Below are 27,785 nucleotides of genomic sequence, written 5' to 3'. Positions count from 1 at the left end.
CCTTGTAACTGGACCTTTAACTCAAATGTATCGCTAAGATATATCAAATATATCGCTAAGATAGGCCAGCTTCGTCAAGAAATGTTCATTAGTGAACGTGCTTGTGTAGCAGAATTGAATATTTCCGCCCAGTTAGGGCTCCCACCAAAGCTAGCCGATAATTGGCCAGCCCATTAGTGGTTTTTGTACAAAAGCTTGGTGACAGCCTTTCTGGTTAGCTGGTTTCTGCTCACCTGATTTCCGCCACTCACGCAGCTTGCCTGTGGATTCTCCCCCTTTGTCTGCCCAATGCTTGTTGATGGTAGGTGTGGTTTCACATCGTGATCTTCTTTCATTCACTGTTGCATGTAGTAAACGTAGCCTGTTTACTGTTGCATGTAGTAAACGTAGCCTGAGGAACATAGCAGCTGCTATGTTCCTCAGCGTTTGTCTGGATAGTAGGAGGCAACTTCTATCTACTGGTATGTAGCCCTTCGAGTGTTCAGTCCCACTTTATTCATCAATTTTAGCCCTAACTTTCTATTTTAATATATTAGAGACTGTAGTTGATTGCAGCTAACAGCTGGACGGGGAACAACTACAGCTTCTGTGTGAACGCTGCTGCTTTGCCTACCGAAGTTTGCCTGTATTGGGCCTGTAACTGCCCTCACGTCTCACCAACACGAGTTCCTTATTGCTGCTACTCTTTTATTGTTTCGCCTGTAGCGCTAGCTTACTGCTTGTGCTGTTTGAGTTGCGTTAGCGGCGCATATATGAAGATGATCTGAACTGATATAAAGTGACTATAAAAGCTAGCCAGCTGTACTCCTAGCTGGCTAACCTGTACAAGCAAAAGGTCTGTGACGAGCGCTATTGTTTTTGTCTGTGTGTCGGATGAATGAGAGTCGAGTGATTTATTTCTTTTCAGCTGTTTACCCATCCCCTGTTAGTCGCGTTTTGTCGATTTCTGTCCTGATTTGTCACTGGCAGGAGGCCCTTCTTAGGACTGCGGATAACCAGTGCCCTGTATTTGTTACTTTATGAACTTTCTGTTATTCTGTGTATTTAGTTTTGTTTGACTGTGGTGTTGTTAACCCTCTCTGTACAAATTTCCTTGTCCCTTCCAGGAGCTGAGTGCCTATGGTGGAGGGGTTGCTCTCTTCGGGTGCTGTGTCTTGTGCGGCGTGCCGCTTTACAACCCGGGTGCTGTGTGTGAACCATTTTGTGTGCGTGTGGACACGTGTGTTGTGGTGTGATCTCTCTATACCTCTCCATAGGTAGGCCTCAGCTCCAGTGGACCCTATCCTCCTCCTTCCCTTATTGTATGTCAAGTGTGAATGGGAATTGTGTTGATTGTTTGTTTTTTATTCTTTTGTTAATAAATTAATTTTAACAAATGAAACCACGTCTCTTGCCATCAGTCAACGAACTTGAGTGCTTTCTGTCTAAATCTGGTACTCCTATTTCCCTGGGTGAAATCCCCAGGGTGGCGTAGTCGCAATGTCCATGGGTTTATACCCCCTATTTGTCCCATACTGCCACACTTGCAGATTCAAACATGCGCTCTTCCTCCAAGAAGAGGTGACTCGGAGCTCAAACACGCGCGACAGCACTTTACCTCGGGAAAGCCACCTTGCCTCGCTGTGAAACAGTACAGCCTTTTGGTCAGCTACCATCTCTTCGCAAAGTGCGGAGAATAGACACGCTTTTAAGTGCCGGGTTTTGATATTCACCACTCTCACAACAACGTTCAAAATCTCATGTAGGTCAGGACTAAGATGCCTTGACGAGCGCTTTCCTGTGAATAACACAGTGCGTCCAATTGCGCATCGGGTGCTACCTGGGCCCAGGCTATAGATAGAAAATAAATAAAGAGAACTCCTGTTTTTCACGTCAGTTCGCGCCCCACCTGGTATGTCTCCGCGACCCACAGTTTGAGAAACGCTGACATAGCCTCACATGAATTTCCCCTGGGGATCAATAAAATATCCACCATCGCCATTGGAGACCCTAAACTGACTGTGTTTGTGCTGCAAATTAAGAGGAAAGCATCTTTTATGTTGAAGTTGGAATACTTCGTAGCCTAATTTAGCTTTACTTAGTTCCCAGCATGCATTGGAAGACAGTTACCGTGTTTATTATTGTTTTGATGTCAAACAATATGGTTGAAGCAGTTTAGCCAGAGAATGTCTAATAAGGGGAGAACTGCCACTCTCGGAAAACTTCCGGTTTCTGAACTGGTTGCAGTTCCTTCTGTGGTTCCACATGAGGGCGCTTGTCCACGAGTGCAGAATGCATGGAGGTCTATGGAGCTGTACCCCTCAAAATCCACTTTTCTCGGGATATAATTTTTTTTCAAGTCATTTGAATATTGTATTCGAAAGGGGAGGCAAAGAAAATACACTTGGTTGAGTATTATATTTTTTTCAAGTCACTTAATTGTTCTTAAAAGCCTTTCAAACGTGTCAATGACGTCACTCATTAGCACAATGCTAGCGTGTTATGGGCAACAACGACCCAACCTGTAAGAAAACAAAAGGACATAAGTACTCGATCATTCAACTTTTGACCTATAACCCATGTTGAAGTTATACAAACTACAATCAAATCTGAGATTTGTCAACGACAATCAGGTGAAAGAGACAAATTTAGCCGTCTAGCTCCATTAAATCCCATTTATTCTGCACTCATGGCGATCGCCCCCAGTGGAAATCGGGTGGAACTGCTACCAAAATTCGGTACAATGGGACTTAATATGGAGTGGCCAGGCTCTCCGTAGACGGGCTCTGGTTTAGCCTTCTTTTGCTAGTGCTTTGAACAATATAACATGATGGGATATGCCTATGGAAAATGTTTTATTTAGGCTAGTTTATTGTGAAGAAAGACACAGTAAACGTGAAAGTAACCCTAAATATACAGCTGTTCTATGAGATTTTGTAGGAGGATACAGACAGTTATCGCAGGCTTGAGATGAATGAAAACATTTTTACGCAAAGGGCATGATGAATATTAATAGTGTATGAACGTCGAGTTTATACATGCACTTGATCTCTCCTTTCGTGAGCTGATATACATTCTCCAATATCACATAATTTTCAGTGCCTATTTAGTAGTCCACGAATTTTCTCTGCTCGAGTTTTAAAGATGAGTCAAAGAACGTTCCACTAACATCCCCGGAACCAAAACTTTAACTGTGAAGGAACGTTCCGTTAGCCTGACGTAGTCATACTCAATTCTAGTCAGAATATGAGTCTGATACTGCTCCATTGGGACATAATTATGGGGCATGTTTCAACCGATACATGGGGGGAATGCCTCTGCACTCAATTGGATAGACCTAACCAATCAGAGCAACGAAATAGCTTACCGTGAGGTGTAGGAAGAAAACACACGAACCATCCTTCTTCTCCACAAATGCCTTAACATTGTTTTCTGGTCTTTTGTAAAAGTTAGTGCCGTCAATAACTCCTACAACACTAAGAAATCTAAGAGATACATAGTAGGGTAGGCTATTAGGAAGAACTGATAACCTATATCCCCTCCATTTTTAAAAATAATTCTGTTGAATACTGATATGCTTCAAACATGTCAAACAGCTGGGAAAGGCTGTCGCATATCCCTCAAACAGGTGGTCAATCAGAGATTTCAAACGAACGAGGGAACATGTCGCAATGCAGACATGCAATGCATGTCACAATGGAGTTTTCCCACATCTCAACTTTGGCCAAACTTTTCAGTGATAAAACCTCATTAAATAATATGCATCTTCCATATGGGGTCTTAAAAGCCATGTATCCTATCCACAGCATTTTTGTTTCAAACATTAGCCTAATCTAAGCGTGCTCAGATGACGTGATAGACCAAGCGCTGTTGCTCACCTCTCTATCATCGTAAAGCCCGATTTGATTGGTCCGCCCGATCTAGGGCGAGCATACTTGCTCCACAATGGAGCAATGCCAGACCGAACTTCCCGACCTCAAATGTTGTGGGCGGGACTAAGTTCGGAATCGCACCCAGGTTAACGTTCCGTTGCCGTGAAGAAAACTTCCCTGAGCGACCGCGAGGGAACGTTAGTAGCGAACGTTCCCACATCCTTCCGCGATGTACCGCATCCGTTCTTCCCCGAACCGACAATTGTTTGCTGGAATGATCATTTCTGGCTAGTCCCTGGTGTGTACTTCAACCCATGGCTTATTTCACAGAGAAAATCCCAGCAGTCCTTAGATGACCTCATCACAATTTCAAGACAAGATTTCTCCATAATATAAATTTCCTTATAAGTCTGTGGTCAAAATTAATCCAAGACAACTGGTGTGAGACTGCAGCTTTATTCACGACGCCGGGAGCATGTTACCCACATGAAATGTCAAAGTAACAAGCCCACACATCTGTGGGTGAAGCCAACTCTTATACCCTTACCCCACACCCATGGAAAATCACAAGTTGTCACCCTCCAGTGATCACTTAACCATCTGGTATTTTAACAGAGATAAGAAATGTTTACGACCCCCCATCCTGAGGGTTACCCACAGTTCGGTGACACAGGGGTTAATTTAACTAAACATTCCAACCTAGGAGTTGCAAAAGACACAAGGGTCAGAGTAGGGTGATGGCAATTAGATTTCACTACATGTATGTAAGGTATACTAAACATTCAATGAGAGACATATAAAATTTATCCCACAAGTCAATAATACATAATGTATGATGTTTGCTATCAATTCATACAACTACATAATTTAAATTCTTTTCATATGGCCCTTTCAGAGAGTTGGCCTACAAAGCATAGGCTACTCCTAAAAAAAACTCTAGATTTGCACTCAACCAGGCAAGTGATTTATATTATCAACATCTCATAGGGCTTTTTTCCTGCTGATGCAGCGCAATTGATTTCCACCATCTCAAATGTACAGCCATGTTTTTACTCCTCATCCACATTCACTCTTTTGTGTAGCCCAGTGCAGCTCTTGTATCTGGTTCCAGATGGCCAGGAATAAAGAAGCAGCCACCAGCTCAAGATGGCAAAGTAGAAATGCCAGAGGGCAGAAGCCGTGCCAGTCCGCCGAGAGCCTGTGTGGTCTGATAGAGGGCACTGCCCCTCTTCTGCTATGCCCACATCACCCCGGGCAGATCACGGCCGCACTGCTCTTACTCAGCATGACTGTCAGGAGCCGGACAGCACCTTCCAAAACATTCCTACCCCCCCCCCCCCCATCTCCTCCCTCTCTCTCCCTCCCTCTCCTCTCTCTCCCTCCCTCTCCTCCCCCTCTCTCGCCCTACTCTTTTTTTTCTCTCTTTTTGCCACCTAGACCAAAGTTGATGTGGCAGTGAACAAATTATTTTCACAAATACCCTGAAATTGCCCCTTCCAAAAATATGTATACACAATATGCTTCCATTGTTAACCAACAACCATAAAAAACTGCTGTACAAATACAGCATCAGTCGTAACCTACCCTGATGTAGGAGCTCGAGTGTAGTGTACAGCATTTTCCACCTTCAATATGAATACAATCAATCGATGGATACATTAAATTCAATTAATCAAGATCTCAAGTGTTGCAAATAACGCTCTGCATTTTACCCATCAGGGGGAGTGTGCACACATACACACACTCTAAGTGCACTGAGGTCATCAGGGGCACACATACCCAACCAGGGGTACGTTTCCCAAAACCATAGTTGCTGAACCTGAAATTCGGGACGCTTTTTTCCCCCCGCGGGGGTGGTAGGCTTACAGCGAATTTTCAAACCTGTACCAAAACACATTTTTATTCAAACATCAAGTCTGCCTCAAAATACAACAGAGAAATCATGAACTCAAAATGTCATTGTGGGGGGGAAAAAAAACAATGACTGCGTAACAGTGCAAATCAGACCTTTCAGAATAAGGATAATAGCCTAACGCTAATAACAAGCCTTGCCAAAATTATGGGTCATTAAGTAAGAATACAAAATAATTGTTAGATTAAGTAGATTATGTTAAAACGACATGGACATTAGGCCGAACTTCCGACGTATTTTTCTTGCACACACGCTGGCTCTGCCTGCTGCGCTGCCTGCACAATGTCCTCGGCTTCGCGAAATCAGTGCATATTCTCGCCTAATTATAGAACGTCAAAAAGAAACAAAGTAGCCGGGCTGCATCCAGACACTTAGCTGCCGTCGGGGGCTGCATGCAGTCGACTCAGACTCTCTACGGACAGTTTTTAATGTTTATCAGAAAATAACTACTCAGGATTCTGATTGAGTATAATTTTCGGGACAATTAGGGCAGGATTCGGGATTCAGGACAACTGCTTGGATATCGGGACTGTCCCGAATTTTTCGGAGGACGGAGGGCACCAACCAATCAAATTACGGTTATACTTCAAGTCATTTACATAGCTACCGTCGGGAACACCCACTGGCATGCATTGACGGAACGCAACTGTGTGTAGGAGCCGTCTCTCTCTCCCGTCGTGTGCGCGCTACACTCAGATGCACATGTGGTCTCGCATGCATGCTCTTGATTGCTCACTCTAGATTCCGGGAGATTTTATCTAATTTGCGGGCGTCAGGGAGCCACTATCAATATGCAGGAGACTCCCGGAACTTCCGGGAGACTTGGGATGTCTGCTTTGTCAGCAACTATGGTTTTGGGAAACGCGCCCCAGATTAGTGGGCAGCTACTGATGCGGTGCATGGCTGGGGGGGGGGGGGGGGCAGTTCCCTAGTGTTAGGTGCCTTGGCAAAGGTACCTTATCCGTTGATGTGGATATGGGAAAGTGCTGTTCAATCACTATCATACTTGATATACAGGCTAAATGCAAATATGGCAATGTATTATATTATTTTACATTAACAAAATGTAGGAAAATAGAACAGACTGAAAATAAAGTAGGCACTGATCTTTAAAATCCTGTTTCCTGTAGCCTAAATGTTGACAGTCATTCTTAATATTCACAATTGGTGCACTGGCATGTTTAACTGTTAGCTGCAGTATAATGTTAGATTATGTGTAAGTTAAGTACAGAACTGACTGTGCGCCCAAATTTTTGTCTGTGCTCCTAAATTTTTTAACTTGGGCGCACAAGTGCTCCTGGAAAAAAATGTTAGTGTAGAGCCCTGCCTATCGAGTGGGCTACGGATGCCCCTGAGCATCCAATGAGAACATGAAAGCCAATGCACTGTGCTGGTTGGACATGAGAAGAGGTTGCTGCAGTGCATCTTTTGCATATACCCTTGCCATACATTACGATGGAGTAGATAAATGACTTCAATGACCTCATCAGAGAATTGGAACTTCTGGCGCAGTGACAGGCCCATCCAGCATTGACGATGCTGGAGACCAATCAAGGGCAGGCCTTGGTGAGGGCAGCTGGTGAGGGCAGGATCAAGCTGGGAAACCCTCGCTGTGTCTCTGATTGGTTGTTGGCCGAACACCAATATGTAATTAATTACCAAATCATCTAGAGGACTAATAGTGACAGGACTTGTCAATCAAACTGGAGTCTTGTGTCATCTTTAGGCAACTCATAGACACAGCTAAGGGTGTCATAATCCGGACAGACAATATGATTCTGACAGGGAGAATTTCCATAGGGTGATCTGACCAGCAGGTATCAAATACTTCCTCATGATGGTGTGATAGTGTTTTACCAGCATGCTTTGTCACAACATTCTACATGCCATGGATAATGCCCCATGTTTACGTAAATATGCAAACTCACTCTCAAATAGCCCAGTAAGTTCTCTCACTAATACCTAGAAAACCAACGAAATGCTGAACAACAAAGGAAATATTTGAAAACAATTCCATATCACATACCACTAGAGGGAGTAAAAGATTCACATTATCCACAGTTTATCCCCATCACTGGAGAACACTTAATATGTTCAGCTCTTTGTCAGGAGCATCAAAGCACCAATAGTAATTTCAAATGTCCTTATTCTTATCTTAATCTGAATGCACTGTTAAATACTTAACCTGACCACACTTGTCAATAGGACATTAAAGCACTTGTGAGAGAGAAGAACCATAGGTGGTTAGTTAAATTTGATCCTACTCCTGATCCCAGCTATGGGCTGTTGTTGACTAATTGTGCCTATGCAGAGCCCAATGTTAGTTGCACTGCCTTCGCAAGGCCAGTAGGGCAGCAGTGTTATCAGAATAGCATCCCAGCCCTCCACTACTCTCCTGCTGAAAGCTGCTAAATAGGACTGTGAAGATTGACAGGAAGTAAGTGGGAGGGGGAGGTAGTGTGGGATTGGGAAGTGACCATTTGTTAGATTCAAACCTGGGTCCCTGTGGGCACTTGGACCCATACAGTATATGGCATGGACCAGGGATGCCACTAGACCTAAAACTCACAGCAGTTCAATACTGGGGAAGGTGCCCCAGTAAAATGGGTCTGGTAACGTCACTGGCACGGACACTGCAGTCGAATACGCCACAGCTTCCTTGAGTCTTCCTTATCTGTTGCTATGAGGAACATTTGCAATGGAAACCCAACCCATTTCTAGAGTATTTGCTGAAGTCCCCTGAAAGTTTAGCTTGCTGCCAGTGTATCAGGGAGGAATTAAGAATAACTTTTAGAATTTGTTGCATAGTCTATTCTACATATGCAACACCTTAATTAATCGATAACAATTTCATACCTTTGTAATACCTATTCAACATCATCCTCTTGTGGCAGCAATTAGAATTGTATTGTCTTTAGCCATCATTATGTTGCCAAATGCTTTGAAAAAATGTTTCCCAGTTTGTCTTGAAACTTACTCATCTAGATGATGAGAGACAACAAAAGATGAGGAGTTTTGCAATGTATGATATTAACAGCCTTATGAAATGCCTTCAACAATGAATAAAGAATGTTACTCAAGAAAACTACGCAAAATTGACAGCTGATATATGCTAACAGAAAACAGATCATGTTTGATCACTAGGAAGCTAGGATGTTTTATATGTCATTTACAGATGGTGAAATTAAGAATAAACATGAACAAAGATTTTGTCATAAACACATAAAATCAGGAGCGTCCATAGATACAGGCTAACGAGTGCAGAGCGCAACAGGATATACGTCCATAGACACTGGCTAATTCATATAGTGCAGAGGGCATATTTCCCAATAGAAGACTATGGCAATGCGGAGGCTATGACTCACCTTAGGTAAATCATGTACCGCCAAATGTCAAAACATTTAAATCCTAATCTAAGATTAAATGCGAATTCGATTAAATGTGAATTTGCATTACCGAGGTGAAGTTAGTTTGATATTCGGATATTCGACAGATATTAACTGTAAATACAATTTGTTGAAGTAAGTTAGAGCATGTTGTCATTCATAGACAATATTGATTTGAAAATAATAGTTTAATGTGACCTTCCATTTTGCTGTTCTAAATGGCGTTTACAAATGGAAGTTCGGGAAGAGCGTGACGGAATTTGCCACGCTTCCTTCTTCAATCAGTCAGATTACTTATTCGCAGTCCTGGCGAAGTTACAGCATTGGCATTACTCCGCTCGCAACCCACCACCTCCCCTTACGCCTCGATCCTCTCTTCCATAGTTAAAGATGGGTGTATGGCAGAATCCTGCCCAACTCCAGCCTGTGCAGTCGACTCCGGCATGATTCCGCGAAGCACTTCAGGACCCTGGCCAGAGACCAAACAGGCTCCTCTATTATGCTTTTATGTCTTTATGCAAATTTCGGAATGTGAACTAGTAAAACACCATTTGTATCTGTGGCCTAAAGCCATTGTTATGACATCAAAGATCAGAAATATCAACACATCTGTAATTACACGTGTAACATCTGTACCACATCTATATTCTAAATAGTTAAAGTGAAGGAATGAGGAATATTTGCAAGGTGTTTAACATGAATCCCACACTTAAGTTATTTTGTGGCATGTCTTACATAACAATTCTCTGTGACACACATACATAGGTAACATGCACAGGCACATATACTGTGTTTTTATGATCAGTCAGTCAATCTTTACTGACAGGGCTGTTCTTCATCAGCTCACCACGGGCCAGCGCCAGACATCTGGAGAATGGGCAGATATAAAATCATGACCTTCTGTAGGTATGACCTGGGTTTCAGAACGTCCACTCACTCAATCAGACGTCCAATAGTAAATAAGTAGGCTACATTTTTTGGAAGATTTTATTCACTGTGCAGCACATAGAAAATAAGTAAAACACAAAATGTATCAACACTATCACAACAAATATCATTACAACAAAATACAAAAAAATGAAATACATAACATTTGTACCATTTGGGAAAATACGCTCATTTTTCACCTCCCCTCAAGTTACACAATTGATTTTTACCTTTTTCCAGTTCATTCAGCCATTCTCTGAATCTGCCGATACCACTTTTAGCTCCAGCCTAACATAGATCATTGAATCGGATTAGACTTAAAACTTGTCTCTTCTCAAGTTAGAAAGTATAATAAGACTAATGGAAAAGGAAACGTGGCACTTTTCTAGGCTGATTTGACATGAAACTACAGTATACTCTCATTCAAACTTGTTGGAAGTTATAGCCTATGGATACTATTTTCAGGTGCTGCGTAATAGTCATTGTTGTGCCGATCAATCAGCTGATCAGCTGCACTATATCAGGCCTACCTCCACACACACACTTTGTCTGGCCTCGTCAATGTTAAATCAAGGAACCAGCCATAGACTCGCTCCCTCACCTGCTCTTTTTTGGATTCAGTTAAGTTTTGGACGTGTGAACTTGTTTCTATGGACTGATGAACTTTGTGGGACATTGCCCTCTATCTTCAGTTGCCTTAGTCTGTTCTCCTGTGTGTTTGCCTTATTTTGAATTCTGGACCTGCAAGTACTTTTCTGTTTACCTTACAATAAATCCCCATTACCATGAACTGTATCTCCTAATCCTCCTTCTGTGTACCGTGACACTAGCTTAAGTTGCTGCAGCCAGGCCCAGATCTAGACTGCTTGGAGGGGCAAAGATTGGGGGGGCAAAGTGAAATTTCGGGTGGGCACAATGAGAGGACCATTTTCCTAGTTTTAATACTGTATATGAGTATATTCTTGCAGTAACATCATGTAGGCTTTGTTTTGGGAACCCCAAGTGTTTATGGTTATAGTATTTAACAGATGTTTTTGTCCAAAGCAACATATAAATAACAACAATACAAAGGAAAAGAGTTACATGTGTCTTCTTTGGCTGATTGAAGACTAGGCGTGCTGCATCAATCTGAATCAGTTTTAATGATCTTGCTGCACAAGCAGGTAGGCCAGCTACCAGTGAATTACAATAGTTCAACTTGGAGATAAACATGACCTGTACAAGAAGTTGTGTGGAATCTTGTGTCAGATAAGGTCTGATCTTCCTAATTGTGTAAAGGATAAACCGACATGATTTTGCAATTGAGACTACATGCTCAGAGAAGTTAAGTCAGTCGTAAATGACGACGCCCAGGTTATGTGCCGATCTAGTTGGGGTCAGTGGAGATGAGTCAAGCTTGATGTTATTCTGTTGGGGAATAGCTGTTTTAGCTGGAAACACCAAAAGCTCAGTTTTTGAGAGATTACGTCGAAGTTGCTGATCTTTCATCCAGACTGAAATATCCTTAAGACATGCAGAAATCCGATGGGAAACGCTAAAGTCCTCAGGTGGGAAAGGTTTCACCTGGTGTAAATAGAGAAAAGCAGGGGCCCTAATACTGATCCCTGAGGCACCATCCTAAACACAGGGCTGGGACACTTCTGCTTGCTAAATAGGTTTCTCTGCTGTTGACCTGCTCACAGTCCTTGGTGGCCCTGTCAGTGCTTTGTAAAATGTTGCATTAAGACCACTAAAGTCTACACAAAATAAATGCGAGTATCTGAGGTAATGTTCATTACCAAACACCCACTAGACTACTCGCTAGTTTCTGTCTTCAATTTCTTACATTTCAAGAAAGGTGTTTCAAGTAAGGAAGAGGCTACAAAGGCTAAAAGTAAAGTAAAGTAACTGATCATACTTGTAAAATATTTTGCTTGCATAAAAGGATAGAGTCATTAAGTATAAACTGCTCACAATGTAGATTGTGGCAATGTGGCAATCACAGAACAAAGACCTTTTTATACGTACTATTCTTTCTATTCTATACATTCTTTTATTTCTTTAAAAAATAAATTACTGTATATGAAGAGACTTTCATTAGAAAACTCGATAGTTAGGCCTATTCAAATACATAATGCCCCACCTTGATTAGAACCTTGTTATGGAAGAACATTTTTGAATTGTGTTAAAAATTACTATCGGCCGATATATATCGGTTGTCGTTTTTTGAAAAACTCAAATATTGAAATCGGTATCGGCCTTCAAAAACCCCATATCGGTCAGGCTATAAGAGATGGAGACAAATTGACATACACACACACGCATGCACACACACGCACAGACATACACACATGCACACACACACACACACACACATCTACACGCACAGACACACAACCACACATGCACACATGCACACACACTCAAACACACACACTCACCCACTCACACACACGCACGCACACACACAGAGGCACACACACAAACACACACACACAAGCATACCCAAAAGTTGTAAGAATAGGGAATGGAGTAGGAGATGGAGAGAAATTGACAAGCGTGATTTATTTTCGTGGAGAGGATGTACAGGACTGAGCGACGGTCATATGTTGTACCGCTATGCGGTACGTCTAGTTTATTTCAGCATTTATTTTAAAGTCATTTTTGGTCCTCCATATGATTGGCAGATTCAAAAGCTGCAAAATAAAGTTAAGCAATTTCGTGGGGCAGAAGACACATTAGCCCCATTCTAGATCTGGCCATGGCTGCAGCCAACAGCTGAAGTAGCCAGGCAGATACAGCGCTATAGTCTGGGGGCATAAACATGAGGGATCATGAACATGCCCCCAGCATGTCTGGGACAGGCGTGCCTGCAGGTGTACGTCCATACGCACTATGCGTACCATCACTCAACAACAAGAGAAAATTTACCTTGTGTGTGTGTATATTCACACCATATTGGCCTACCATACCTTTCCAACTATGCACAGTATCCCATTAGTTGCATGCCATCAGGCTATTTACAATTTTCTATTAATAAAGTTAGTGAACACTTATCAAAATTAACACGGACACATGTTTGAGCAGGAGAGAATACGCATGCAGGCACGCATAGGCTACTTGTTTTCTCTTACTCGGCTTTCTATATGGTTATCAGCACACAATGTCGAGCTAATTCACTAACTCAATACTCATCATGGATATCACAAGTTTAAACAACGGAAACAGAAAGGATGGAGGCAGCAAAGCTAGAGGAGCAATTGGTGTGCTTGTCAGAACGACTGCATTACAGCTGTTTAAAGCCAGACGTTACAGTAGCTATAACACAACTAAAGGTAGCTTTAGCCTGTATAGGGATGTATAAAGTTGCCCAAATGAATAGGTAATTGTAGACGTTGTTGTTGCATTATTGCATGTGGATGTTGTTATGCTATGAATGCACAAACCTAAAGGAAAAATACTGTCCACGCGTGAACGTTTTTTTTTGGGGGGGGGTGATGGGTGTGCGTGCCATAGCATTAATTCCTGCAGGCGCCCCTGGTCTTGGAACCAAAGATTCTAGAGCGCTCCTTTCTAAGATTTTTGCTTGGAACTGTCAAATTGCAACATTCTTATCAAATAAAATTCTAATTCTTTGCCCCCTCAAGAAACTACTGTATCTTTGCAGGATATAACAAATACCACATTACCACAGCTATTTTTGAGCCAACTGAGGTACACTTGTATTGCTTGTTAGTTATGAATGGGGCTTACTCATCAAATGTTTTTGAACCTTTTCAATGTGTCAATTCATTATCTGTCTGTAGACCTTGAAGAACACAATGCACTTCTAAAATAAATTCTTCAAGCTCATTTTTATGCATAATGACTAATGATATAGAGAATATGAAGTATGCCGATAATGCTTGATAGTGCACTATGTAATGTTCATCAGGTAGGATCATGACCCATTTAGTCATTTTTTGACAAACTGTCTTTGTGCTAAATGGTGTTGAATATTGGCATTGCATTGACACCAATGGCATCAATTTTACCATGGTGTTGTTTTAAACTGCAGTTCTGCAGGAGCCCCTGATTCTCTGTAAGCATGGTATTAAAAATATATCACCATTGTATTTGATAAGCATCTAGTCTCATTAGACATAGGAAGAACAATGGTACCTGCCTCAGTGCTGGCTAAGCTATCCTAAAGATCCTAACATACAGCAAAACAATGTAAAAGTTAACTTAAAAAGAAGGGGGTGGTATTTGCAATTGGAATAGTTACAGTCCTTGATTATGATTGGCTGATACTGTTGTAAAATCCAGCACAAACATACACCTTGGCCACATTTTGTTATGTATTACTGCCATAATAAACCAACTTCCCCTGGGAAAAAATGAAAGTTGTATCTTGTTGGCCATTGGGTAAACAGGATGTAGCTTTATTTTATGGAACCACAAGGAGCCAACACAGAAATAGTTCACAGTGTTGTGTATAGGGGTAAATCCTTACCATAAGCCTTGCGTGATGATGGCTTTACATAAACTGGCAGAATTGCCATCACTTCTGAATGATATTGTTGATGATATAATTATAGTGGTGAATAACAGGATTACAGTTTTTCTTAGTTGCTTTGGTGCTTTTTTCAGATCAGAATGAAAATTCTCATAACTATTAGTTCAACCTCCACAACATTTAGTCATTTGTGCACATCATAGTAGCAATTTCTCCTTCCTCTGAACAAATTGCAAATACTTTTGGACATGTATCAGTTGCTTTCATACAATTCTCTGCTGTTTTTTAACATTATCATTTGCTTATGTCATGTCAGTCAAAATGAACTATACTTATGAATGCTGAATAGTCGTTCCAAATAAAACTAATAGTCTTCATTTCATTGCTTGAGTCATTACATACAAAATTGTTGAACTAGTTATCAAATTCTGTCACAATGCTTTAGAATTGCAAAGAGCATACAGTAAAAATGTACGTATTCAGTGTCTTGTACTTACTTACTCACCTAACTACAGCAATGTGTAACTTTACTGTAGTTTTCAAATGGCTGTGCAAGTGCTGTATAGTGCTGACTTGAGCATGTTCAGGTAGTGTCACCGAGTTCTGACCTTTTTTTGCATTGGAAAACACTGAGAGAACTGTCATAATGAAAACATGACAAAGCCATTTGACTATCTTGTTCATAAACGATGGTGTCAAGACTTCTAAGTTTGATGACACTGACAGTTTCATTGACATGAATACCTGCTTTTGAGGAATGGACTATCCATTTTGAGCAAGTGACGTGCTTTTGCAGGTCATCCACTAGGTTTTGCAGTTTGCACTAATTGTTTTGAGAATTGCACTAACTGCTGTGCAAATGTTAATAGTGATGTGAGAAAAGCACCAAAGCGACTGAGAAAAACTGTAACGTCATTGCCATGTTAAGTGATGGCTGAATTACAGCCACAAGAACTTAAGAGAACCTACAAGGCTTGGAAATCATGTTTTGATTCTCCTTTCTCTGGATGGATTTGAATAGAAAGATTTAAAGGTCACTGAATTAATTTACAGAATAATGCAAGCAGGTGTGTGTCTCTCTCTCTCTCTCGCTCTCTCTGTGTTTGTAACAAACACGTGTGTGTGTGGGGGGGGTAGATAAATATATAGATAGATAGATAGATAGATAGATAGAGAGACAGAGAGAGTTACGAATGTAGACCAACAAGGAAGTATACAGTATGGAAGTGTAATGTAACATAAAGGTATGAAGGTCAAGGAAATAAATGGATACATACGAGTTGGCATTTATCAGGACTTGTTTCCCGTGTTCCCGTGGTGACTCTCCTCAGCCTAAAATGCCCGTATTCTCTCTCTGCCATCTCAATAGTATTTTTTATTATTATGACAAAAGTCTAAATAACTAATCTAAGAGTTTGTCTTACTTTATAGGCTGTGTTTGGTCATATTTATGAAAAAAGTTACATTAATCTATCCGTTGTTGCATTTAAACATAGTAAAGTGGTCAATGTACTGTGACATCGACCTTATGTAAAACTCACATCATCTTTATATTATCTCACTTGTCTGAATAGCCACATTGTATGGAGAATATGATCCTTGTGGCACAGAAAAAGAGAAAAGACCCGGTGATTACAGAGCGCAGAGGGCCCATCTGTCAAAATTGTTGGTGCCACATTCCACTGAAGTCAACAAAAGTAATATGCAAATCCTCAGAGAGGTCACACAGGCTCAAACCTGTCTTAATTTGCATAGTTTGGACAGATGTTTGCCATTTTCTTTTATGTCAGCATTGAAAGATGTTGTCGACTTATAGAACATATAAAATTGCATGGCAAAGCTAAAATGTTTGCAATAGGATGAGCAAAAACTTATGTCAGTGATATGTATGTAATGGAAGCACACTGTGTCGGACCATGTCTCCTATTGAGAGAGAAATTACATAATAAACCAAAGCACACAGATTAATTCAGTGAAGTTGATTTAGTGAACAGGTCTAGTTTGACGACTTTGTTACTCTTTTTTTGTCTATTAGTTCCACGTTCAACTTAACACATTAGTGTTGAAAACCACATTCACTGATCACATTTTGATCATTTACATTTAAATTTAAATAACTTTGAATAATTATTTGTGGATTACATCTCGACAGAATAACTCACTCACATACATGGTACATCGTGACAAAAATGGTAAGATCTTAATTATGTGGTGTTTATGAATGTTGATGGATTTCAGGTCCCCAATGCAGACCCCTTTTATGAGATTCTTTTACAGAGGCAGGAGAGTTTTATGGGCAACCGTGTCTCCAGACCCCTCATCTTAATGACTGTGCCATCTGGCTGCCAGAACTTCTATCTACCACATAATTATTTACAAAGACCCGACCGGTGTGGCAAACAGGTTTGTGGTCATCTACTCCCTCTCTCTTGTTTTACGCTATCTTCCTCTCTAGCTGTGTTCATACAGCCTATATATTTGTCTCACACTGAGGAAAAAAGAAATGACTCATAAGAACATCTCTTCCATGATAGACAGCTGTATGGTATTGTACAACAACAGGCATCCATGTAATCTATATTGTTGTATGCTGTAATCTTAGACTAAACTGAGTAATAAAATATGAATGTTTCCACTTCAATTCTGGAAAAACACTGACGTAATGTCTTTAGTGTTTTGATTTTGTCGGAAGCCAATATGAAATGAGCGCTTCTGCACAAGAGGGGTTTAATGGTCAAGACCATTAACAGGTGGGTGTTGCACACAGGTGTTGCACCAGAGCTGGCTTGCTGTTGACGTCTTAGCAGACAAAGCAAAGACGCAACCAACTGGACCAAAATAATGACCTTGGCATGGAGGTGTGGACAAGATGACCAATTTCAAACCAATGATTTCAGCATCCAAGATCATCAGTCTAAGTCCTTGATTTAGACATCCAAATTGTATTAATTTCTTATGTTTAACATAACAAACATGATGAAGGAACTCCCCTTTTTCATCAACATACTGGGTGCCTATTTAGCGCTGTAAGGGTATGCAATTTGTAGAAAAATGGTGAAGTGTCATGCTCCTATCCGTGACAAACAATAACATTAGGCAGTGACTCTACATTAGAATGAAATTTTGTTAAGCTACTTCCATCATTTTTGGTTTCACTTGTGGTTATCATTCTAATCTGACCTAATTATTATCTAGGGCTTAAACTGATTAAAGGATAAACAAATAAAAAAGTGTAGAATGTGTAGAAGAGTAAGTAAGAACTTAAAGGGAAACTTGGCAACTATTTCAACGTAATAAATCCGTTTAGAAATCATTTGGATGGTTAAATGACCTATTCCGGTGAAAATGGTGACTTTCCCTGCTGCCCCTAGCGTCCCCAGGCGGAAAACCAACCTTGCAACATTGAGACTGCCGTCCCAGAAAGAGAAGTGAGAAACAAGAAACTCGTTTTAAATCGTGTTTCTTACCTTGTAACATCCATATTGTTCTGCCGAACTTATGCTAACCGTTTCGGAAACAAATCCATGTGCTTTATCGTTACCTTTTTCCACAGTGTAAAATAGCATAATGCACAATTTCTCCAGCAGAGGGGGAAATATAGCTAATCCTGCCAAGTTTCCCTTTAAGTAAGTTAGAAAGATCACAACCAAAAGGCCTGGACATTCATTGGGAATTGTTTGGAATTATGTAACCGATAAATACAGAAAGACACAGGAAACTTAAAACTTTGAACTCTATTCTATAAGGCAAAGTTTGTTCTCCTGATGGCTTATTGGTCTCCCCCAGGTTTTACATGAGCAACAGCAAGATGCTGTGCAGCTGAGGAATTCTTGTTCACTCTGTTGTTATGTAACTGGGTGACTTGACTACATTGACTACACTGAGGACCACATGAAAAAGGTCTGTGCTGCATTCACACAACCAAGCTGTGTTTAATCTCTGGGAGGGTCCGTAATTAACAAAGAATGCAGTCATTTCAACACACTCAGGCGGCACTGAGCTCTCCACCTTAAAGTGTTAAAAAATCTCTCTCTGACAGGTAATAAGCTCCTTTACACGCATTTTAGGACACTGGAACAGGTCTGTGTATACAATGGAGTTGAGTTGTGCTAAATATAATTTGGTTTTACAAAACCTTGTAAATCATTGATTAATGATTTCCTTTCAGGAAGCATCAAATCTTTTTAGACGGTTAAAAATGAATTCATGAATATGGTCGGCACAATAAATGATGAGCATTGTTCTCAGAAAATGGCTCTTCATTATATGATGATAACTAACTTATACACACATATACCCATATACATACCCACCCATTCACACACACACACACACACACACACACACACACACACACGCAGACCCTGCTTACATACTGTCTTACACACCCATAAACACACACCCTTGTGAGCACCCTTCCCCATCACACAAACACACACACACAAACACAGTCATGCACTCTCACACCTCTCCATCAATGGAAGAATACCTGCAGGCCATGAGAAGGTATGTCTGCATCTTTGTAGGTTGAGCACAGGCATAAAGCAGGTTGAAAGGATGGGGGGGGGGGGGGACATGGGAAACACATATAAAGCCAGCTGTGGGAGGCTCAATGCGACAACAACGACAAGTCAGCGCAGCTAAACCATACTATTTCCAAACCCTCCGCACGTAAAGGTGAACCACTGAACTCTCTCTATGAGGGACTCTATTAATTCTTAGAGTTAGTCTGTTAACTGGAAAGACACATCTGAATATGATGTATTAAGGTAACAGTGTGTTTTCACTAGCTATCATGTATGTATCTGCATCTTGATCATTATCTTGATTTATTTTTTGACTTTAGGAGTCTGCTTTGTCATGGAAATTTCATGTTGTGCAAATTGTAATTACTAATTTATTTATTGTGGTGTTATCCATTTATTTCTTCATCTACAGACCAAAAACACAATGGCAGGTGAGTTCTTTCTCCCTCTTTGTTTAAACAACGTTTTCTTGCCTATGGTAAAATATTTTGTACAGTACATCTTATTTATCTTCTGGTCCATAATATATTGCTATCAGATAAACATCAACACACTGCAGCAGGTCTTAACAAGAACAAAGAGCGCAGACGTTTAACCATCATCACCACCCTCTGTTGACAGATGCTAGATTCAAGACAGAGTTCCTGCAGACCCACAACGAGTTGCGGGCCAAGCACGGCATGCTGGCCCTGACCATGAGTGATGCCCTGTGCAATTCCGCTCAGGCCTGGGCCGACCACCTGGAGAGCATCAACAAGAACAGCAGCATGATGACCCTCCAGCCAGGGCTCCGAACCGGTTCAAGGAACGAAAATGAAAACCGAAAACGAACGGAATTTTACGGAATTTTACGAGGAGCGGAAACGGAAACGAAAACAAAATGGTCTTCAACTGTTCCGGAACAGAAACGTTATTCTGAAATCCACAAAACCGGTTAATAATGTTTTTTTTCGGTCTCTATATATTTTATAAAATTTCACAAAAGCATATCCTAAGTGTTCTACTCGTTTGATTGTAGGCGAACAGCCTAATAATTTCATTTCTGCAGTTTGAAAAAAAAACCCCGAATAAATGGACATTTGGTCCAAATGTGTATATTTTGTCTTGCTGTTGTAATGTAACCTATCCGTCTGCCACTTCGGATCTTAGGCCAGCTCGTAGCGTAGGCTACTGAAACTGATTTGGAAATTGCTTGTAGCCTATGCGTAATAGCCTATTTTGCCTGTCCACGCCTTGTCGTTTTAAAGTCGGGATTTGAAATGTTTGCGCAATTATAGCCTATTCTATGCAAACGGGATTAACGGGAAATTTGAGATAGGCCTTGTCAGCAACAGACAGGTTCGTTTATAAACAGGGTTGGAATTATAGCGCAAGCCTTTGAAGATCTCCATATGGATAAAACTTAGGCTACAACCAGGTAAGGAGTTTAGCACGTATCCAGAAATATTTTTGATAAGAAATGATTTATAGGCATAGGTTAGGCCTACAGTAAGTCTATAGGCTATGGGATGGATAGCCCATCTGAATGTTTTTGGATGCCGGCTGTGATTTATTATTTTTGGGCATAGTTACGGTATAGGCTAAATCAAGGGGAAATAATGAGTACGTCTATTCTAAAGTCCACAAAAATAGACTTGATAGGCTCGCCAAACACTGCCGGAACTTTAAGAACGAACGATATTTTGCGTTCCGAACCGGTTCAGGACCGATATGTTGGTGGCGGAACGCATGCAAGAACGAAAACGTTAAACATAGGCCTACCTGAACCGTTCGGAACGGAACGTTTGAAAAATAATTTAGTTTTCAGCCCTGCCTCCAGCACAGCGACACCAAGAACGGAGAGAACCTCTACTTCTCCTCGAGCTCCGCACCCATCAAACTAACCGGTATGCCTGCCTGCCATGGCTAACACAGGGCACCAGAGGGGAGTTGTCTAAATAGTTCTTGCTTACTGAATTCATTTAGTAATTAAATTATCAATCAATTTAATTTTGTTTTCAATTTAATCCCATTAAAAGTCCAGAAAACATGGGATATATCAGGGCTTGGCTTGTCTGTCGGTCATACTTTACTTGAAAAGTGCTTATAGACTACAGATGGTGAGATGGTAAACAAACTATCTGATGACACTCTGTTAATAGCAAAGTATGGTTGAGGTTAAGGTTAGATGTTGGGTGTTAGATGTGCTTTTCAGTAATTGTTCAAGAACAATGTGACTGAACCTGAATTTCAAGAAACTATTTCTAATGTCTGTATAGGTGAACTATCTAATTAAAGTCATACCTGCTTGTTTAATTACTTGCACTGCCAATGGGTGACATTTTCTTTTTGTTAGTTTATTGTTTGTTTTCTTTACATTCCTATCTTCTGTCTTTCTCATTCTGTCTGTCTTTTGTTCCTCGGATGTAAATATCTTTAGGAAAAGAGGCAGTTGAGAACTGGTACAGTGAGATCAAGGATTACGATTTTAGCAATCCTGGTTTTGGATCCAACACAGGTAAGCTGACTGTTACAGTACACTATTAAACTCAACCTGGCTATTAGACATTGAATTACATTTCTGTGTGTACTTGTGTTTCAGAATGTTTCAATGCTCATCTTAGTCTGCTTTTGAAAATTTTGAAATGTGAAGCTAGGCAAATTTTGTCCTGCTCATGTGGCTATTCGTATTATTCTTTTAAGGCCACTTCACCCAAGTTGTGTGGAAGTCTTCAACTGAAGTTGGTGTGGGTATTGCCATGGTTGGAAATGCTGTCTTTGTTGTAGGCCAGTACAGTCCTGCAGGAAACATAAGCAACGAGGGCTATTTTGAGAAGAATGTCCTGCCTGCAGGTAAGCATAGTTAAATACAGACACTTGTCAGGTTTTCAGTTCTAGACCCTAGACTTAAATTTAGGTCCAGCAATATTCTATCTTATTGGGGGCCAAGCAGCGAAGCTGCGAGGACCTCATTGTGTTTCTACGTTTTCCTATTATTATGACCGCCGCGCAGCGAAGCGGCGGTCATATAGGTTTAGTCAGATTTTTTTTTCTTTTTCTTTTTTTTTTTTTTTTTCTTTTTCGCATGCCCAAATTTCCGTCAATGATTCCCGGGACACTGAAAGACCGGGGTACACGAAACTTGGTGGACATGTAACCCCACATGGATAGCATGGAACCATCGTTTTTCGTTTTGATCTGTAGCCCCCCCGCTGAATTGGACCCCCCGAAAGGAGGGTAGGGCAGACACAGTTTTCTGTGAATATCTCGAAAACCGTAGGGTTTAGGAGGACCATTTTTTTTTTGTATGTTGATCTCAAGGGGCCATGTCAACCCATTCCATAACCACTCATTTCATGTATAGCGCCACCTAGTTAAACACAAAAAAGTAAAAATGAGGTGGTGTAATTGAAGGTATCTGTGACCTAACATAGTCAAAACTGCACGAAATTGGAAGTGTAGGATCATTATGACACCCTCTGTATGCACGCCAAGTTTTGTGGAATTCCGTTCATGGGGGGCCACACAATAAATTAATTTATGTTACTATACACCAACTGGCCTGTAGGTGGCCGGAGACAGTTTTCTGTGAATATCTCGAGAACCGTAGGGCCTAGGAGGTCCACCTTTTTTTTGTATGTTGGTCTTAAGGGGGCATGTCAACCCATCCCATTACCACTTATTTCATGTATAGCGCCACCTAGTTAAAAATTAAAAAGCAAAAAATTAGGTGTTTTCATCTCAATATCTCTGGCTGACAAGGTCAAAACTGCATGAAATTAAAAGTGTAGGATCATTATGACACCCTCTGAATGCATGCCAAGTTTTGTGTACTTTCGTTCATGGGGGGCCTTACAATAAAATAATTTATGTGTACATTTAGTGACGTACACCAACAAGGATTCCCGGGACACTGAAAGACCGGGGTACACAAAACTTGGTGGGCATGTAACCCCACATGGATAGCATGGAACCATCGTTTTTCGTTTTGATCTGCAGCCCCCCCGCTGGACTGGACCCCCCGAAAGGAGGGTAGGGCAGACACAGTTCTCTGTGAATCTTTTATGGTATGTTGGTCTCAAGGGCCCACATCAACCTGGCTCATAATCACTCATTTGTGATTTGCCCCCCCCCCCGGTCAAAAATGAAAATGCAATATTATTCTGCTTTAATCGCCCCTATCTTCAGTTAAGATGTTCAGAACTGCACCAAATTTTATGTGTATGATTGACCTGGCATTCTCTGGGGGTATGCCAAGTTTCGTAGAATTTCATCCATTGGGGGGGCTAAAAAAATTAGGTTATGTGTACATTTAGTGACTGTACACTCATTGGCCTGTAAATGGCGGTGCACACATATAAACATGCACACACACAGGCACCCACATACTATCGGTATTAGAACGGCCGATACATAATTACAAATTCAATAGGATCAAAAGAAAGCCAAAATATTCATCATCATCATCATGGCTGCATTTTCAGTATTGGCGATAAGTAGTCGTTTGTCCACTAGATGGCGCATCGTTGCAGTGAGACGTAATTTTTTTGGAAGTTAAAAGTGGGTTGAAAAAATAATGGACACTTCCTACAAGGACTGTAATTTACCGCAGCGAACATCTAATAAGGACAGGACGATGTTCACATGAAGTGTAAGTGAGGATGAAGTGAGGATGTTTATCGGACATGCTTGGTTTTTACTGCAGGTACGTTAATCTTGTAATATCAATAAGGACCTAGGTAATGTTACCGTTAGCGTTGGTTGAGTGATGGAGGCCCATTTGATTGATTGCATTTGTAGAAAACTATAAATGCGGTTATACCAAGCAAATTGATAACAGCACTGTTTGTATCTTTCGACTGTCATTTATTGCACGTGCTACAAAATCATTCTGTGCAATGGAAGATTTACTAACGTTACACCGGTCTGATACAGTTTTGCCTATACATGCGTGAGACTGAGACGCCTGTTTATTTTGTTTTAAGTGCGTGCAGGGTGTGAGAGGGGAATCGATGTGCTTTGATTCCAGCTTGGTAGTTGTAGTCTGTGAAATTAAAAAGCACGTGTGTGTGAAGTATCCAAACAATGACACCTTCATTTCATTATGGCTGCTTTAGCAACACACCTTAAGCTACTGTGTAGTGGGTCCCATTTAGAAGTGGCTACTTCATTTGCGCTTTCCTTGACTCATGGAACTGCGTGAATGTTATTACGACTTTTCGCCACGATATGGCAGTTTAAGTCCGCTTGATACTGTAAGTCGTAAGCCATTGGTTTCCAAAGGAGATTTTATTTGTGTCGCCAGCATAGCCTATTGACAATTTATCTTGTAAATAGGCCTACCTTATAATCCTACCTGTAGCTTAGGGAAGCTAACCGCTTTCTATTATGATCTAGTTTGTTAGTTACAGTTTTGTCATAACTCCCTAATGCATTTTTGCATTTAGAATAGCCAGAGCGTGTATATCTCAATCTGAAAATTAAACAATATCGGGTGCCTATGGACTAGGCTGGGTGAACCCAGCCTGACCTGCCCGCTATTTATTTTTTGATTTCTTAAAAGATTGAGCTTGGTCTGGTGAAAGCCAGACTAGCCATGGACCTCAGTTACACAATGCAAGGGAACATGAATCAGCCTATATTTGCACGAACAATAACGGACAAAAGCTCTTCAACTTTGGCCCGTTAAAATGTGTATGAACAGTCTAGCGACGCATTTCATCAAGGCCCATTTGGACATGTCAGTTATTTGCACCACTGGTTAGATGTAAAACAGCATTTCGTTTCAGACTACTGTTACTTAATTTGTGCATTAACAATAACGTTTCAGACTACTGTTACTTAATTTGTGCATTGACAATAAAGTATTACATGAACTAAAGATCTTATGTAGAAGAAGAAATATTCACAAAAAATCCATCCATCCAAAAATGACCTTTGTTTTTGATAGCTGTTGAAAACGGCATGGAACTGACAGAGATGTTTTTGTTTATAAATACATAAAAAATAAATAAATAAATAAATAACATTATGCTGATACCTTTTGCTTTTCCCAAATACAATGTAGCCTACAGGTGTAAGTGACCTTTCATCAATCCAGTTGCAATGGATGAACTGTGATGACCTGCCCTACTTGTGATTGTTTAGAGATTTTAAAGGTTTTATAACAATGCTACATCTTCTTTGGCTATTCTACAATCTATTCACCTTTTCAGCACAAGTAGGCTACTTTCTGTGCAGCCGCACACACACACTCAGGCATGCCAAACAAGCATACACAAAAGTTTCAAGAGTGGGGGATGGAGTAAAAGATGGAGACAAATTGAAGTGTGATTTATTTTCGCGGAATGGATGTACAGGACTGAGCGGCGGTCATATTTTGTAACGCTATGCGGTACATCTAGTTATTATTATATGCAATGGGAGTCTATGGCAGCCCATAGAACCGTATGGTAAAAAGTTGGGAAATTTGGCACACTGATTGGGGACGGTCCCATGATTCATGTCACCAAGTTTCATGTCGGCAACTCGAACCCTCTAGCGCCACCAACAGGCCAAAGTTGGATGTGCGTTCATGCACGTAACTTTTGACCTGTTGGTCCGATTTTCAAAAGTCAGGTATTGTTGGAATCCTTGGACCAAGCCGAGTATGACGTCATTTTCCGCCATGATGGATTTTCCGGCATTTTGGATTTCATCAAAAACACTTAAAATGTATCAGGGGTCACATACTTTCTCTGATTCCCACCAAATTTGACACAGATCATCTTCAGACCAAACCTCACAAAAGTTATCACTTTTTGTCTTCGGAAGTATTACCGTTCGCCCGTAAAAGCCAATCAAAATTTGTGGTGAAGCCGCCAAACAGGAAGTGAGCTCATATCTCAGCAACCCTTACATGTATCAAAACCGAACTTGGTACATTGACTCATGACCCCATCAGGAGGACCCTCAAGAAATTTGGTGACCTTTGACCTCTAGGGGGCGCTGTAATTCACAAACATGCCTTTTGGCCTGTAGCTGCTGCTGTGCTTAGAATTAAATTGTACTGGTGTCTGGTAATACTGTGAAAGGTCCTTAGGTCAACTGAGGGCAACTTGTCACATCAATATAATTTATTCGGCCGCCATATTTGATTTGATCAAAAACACCAACAATTTCGCACAGGTCACAAATTTCATCTGATCTTCACCAAAATTGGCACAGACCATCTTCAGACCATGCCTTGTCACTTCATTTATTTCTGTAACAATTGATAGAAGCGTTCGCCCGTCACATCCAATCGAAATTTGTGCGAAGCCGCCAAACAGGAAGTGAGCTCATATCTCAGCAATCGTTGCATGTATCAAAACCAAACTTGGTACATGGACTCATGACCCCATCAGGTGAATGCCGAAGAAATGTTGTGACCTTTGACCTCTAGGGTCACTGCAATTAGCAAAAATGCATTTTGCCTTGTAACTTTTGACGTGCTAGACGTGAAACTTGCTTTGACAGCTTATGGCCATACGTCTGATTGCAGCATTGAGCTAACAGCATTTCGTTGCCATGGTTACTCCGGCCTATCTGCTTGGCCCCCTCATTGCTGCTTGCAGCTATATTTATATATGTGATTTAATTCTTCCCTGTATTAATGAACGCTATTTTCCTTAATCCTTTCCTTTCAGCATAAACATACAGGACCCACTCATTCCTCCATCGTGCTCCAAGCCATAGCGATCATGTCAATGCATTGAAAAATCAATCAATCCGTCAATAAATCAGTCAATCAATTCAATGTCAATTCAATCTTTTTATCAGACTCACGAGTGCATAGCATAGAAAAAGTTAAATAGTTCAAGATCAATCAATCAATCAATCAATCAATCAATGATGTCAGCGTTTTCTAAGCCTTGATGAGTGCTGCAAACAGCTTTTTCTAGGGCTGACACACCCCTCTAGTCTTTGTCTTATTATGTGAGTATGTTAAATGCAAATTGGTATTCTACACAGAGAATAACTACTCAAGTACAAAATATAATCATACAACTGAAGTATTGTCCTAGAGTGAATGTAGAAACATTGATCAGTAAAGATATGGTTAGCGCATGTTTTATCAAATCTGTTTTTTTTGTATTATTCGAACTACAGTGTATGAATTCAGTGTAGAATGTTTGTATAGGCTATGGCATTTATAATCTATTTCTAAAACAGCTAAGGGACACTGATTGTTTGGGAACATTCTCATTTTCTGTGAATAAAATATTTTATGAAAAAAAGACAACAAAAAACAACAAAGGTCCTTATTTCATGTGTCAGTTATGCACCTTTTATATATTTGCTCGTGATGCCGATTAAATAGCAGCTACATATGCAGTTCAATATGTAAATGGTGTGTACAGCTACATACAGTATGTGACAGTCTTCAGAGTCAGTAAAGATACACAGTATTGATTGATAACACTGCAATGAGAACAAAGGAAACATTATTAGAGACATCTACATGAGATTTACTCCTCAACTTGAACTGTGCAGACTAACCTGTTAGCAAAATTGAATTAGCTCTGAAGGTCCGCTTGGAAAGGGTCCCATTGATGCCAGTTTTCAAACTTCCCATTTTACGACTTGGGTGTAACCAGCAGTGAAATTCAACTTAATTGGGTGCATTGAACTCTTACCAAGTGTAGCAAACACATATTTCTTGTAAACAATGGTTTTAAATGCAGTTGTTTACTCAATTACAAAGAA

At 40.7% G+C, this 27,785-nt stretch overlaps 1 protein-coding gene and 1 long non-coding RNA gene across 3 annotated transcripts; both read left to right on the top strand.

Annotated features, from left to right (window-relative positions):
* Positions 1-290: 290 nt before the first annotated feature.
* LOC121681460 lies at positions 291-1,194 on the top strand. 2 transcript variants are annotated; one of them, XR_006022142.1, is made up of 3 exons: positions 291-305; positions 405-461; positions 1,107-1,194. It is a non-coding gene; the product is annotated as an uncharacterized LOC121681460 (long non-coding RNA). The 2 variants fall into 2 exon arrangements; XR_006022143.1 differs by lacking the exon at positions 1,107-1,194 and adding an exon at positions 537-716 and having other exon boundaries at positions 292-305.
* Positions 1,195-4,475: 3,281 nt separating this feature from the next.
* LOC121682501 (CRISP/Allergen/PR-1-like) lies at positions 4,476-27,104 on the top strand. Its single transcript, XM_042062656.1, has 9 exons — positions 4,476-4,574; positions 4,963-5,142; positions 16,792-16,956; positions 19,492-19,510; positions 19,701-19,866; positions 20,880-20,965; positions 21,499-21,576; positions 21,762-21,911; positions 26,726-27,104. Exons 1-9 carry the CDS (start codon positions 4,476-4,478, stop codon positions 26,728-26,730), a joined length of 948 nt encoding a protein of 315 aa, XP_041918590.1. The 3' UTR covers positions 26,731-27,104.
* The last annotated feature ends 681 nt before the right edge of the window (positions 27,105-27,785 follow it).

The sequence above is a fragment of the Alosa sapidissima genome, chromosome 14, assembly GCF_018492685.1.
Source record: "Alosa sapidissima isolate fAloSap1 chromosome 14, fAloSap1.pri, whole genome shotgun sequence".
In the NCBI taxonomy this organism is placed as follows: Eukaryota; Metazoa; Chordata; class Actinopteri; order Clupeiformes; family Clupeidae; genus Alosa; species Alosa sapidissima.
The sequence above is the reverse complement of the archived record's forward strand: the minus strand, read 5'-3'. Positions and strand labels throughout refer to the sequence as shown.

What these genes read in the sequence shown, in the direction of transcription:
- LOC121682501 (XM_042062656.1), top strand. Translation starts at nt 4,476, where the DNA reads ATGTTTACGACCCCCCATCCTGAGGGTTACCCACAGTTCGGTGACACA. An exon ending in GAGTTGCAAAAGACACAAGG is followed by an intron (nt 4,575 to 4,962) that starts GTCAGAGTAGGG and finishes ATCTGGTTCCAG; the next exon opens with ATGGCCAGGAATAAAGAAGC. An exon ending in TGCTCTTACTCAGCATGACT is followed by an intron (nt 5,143 to 16,791) that starts GTCAGGAGCCGG and finishes GATGGATTTCAG; the next exon opens with GTCCCCAATGCAGACCCCTT.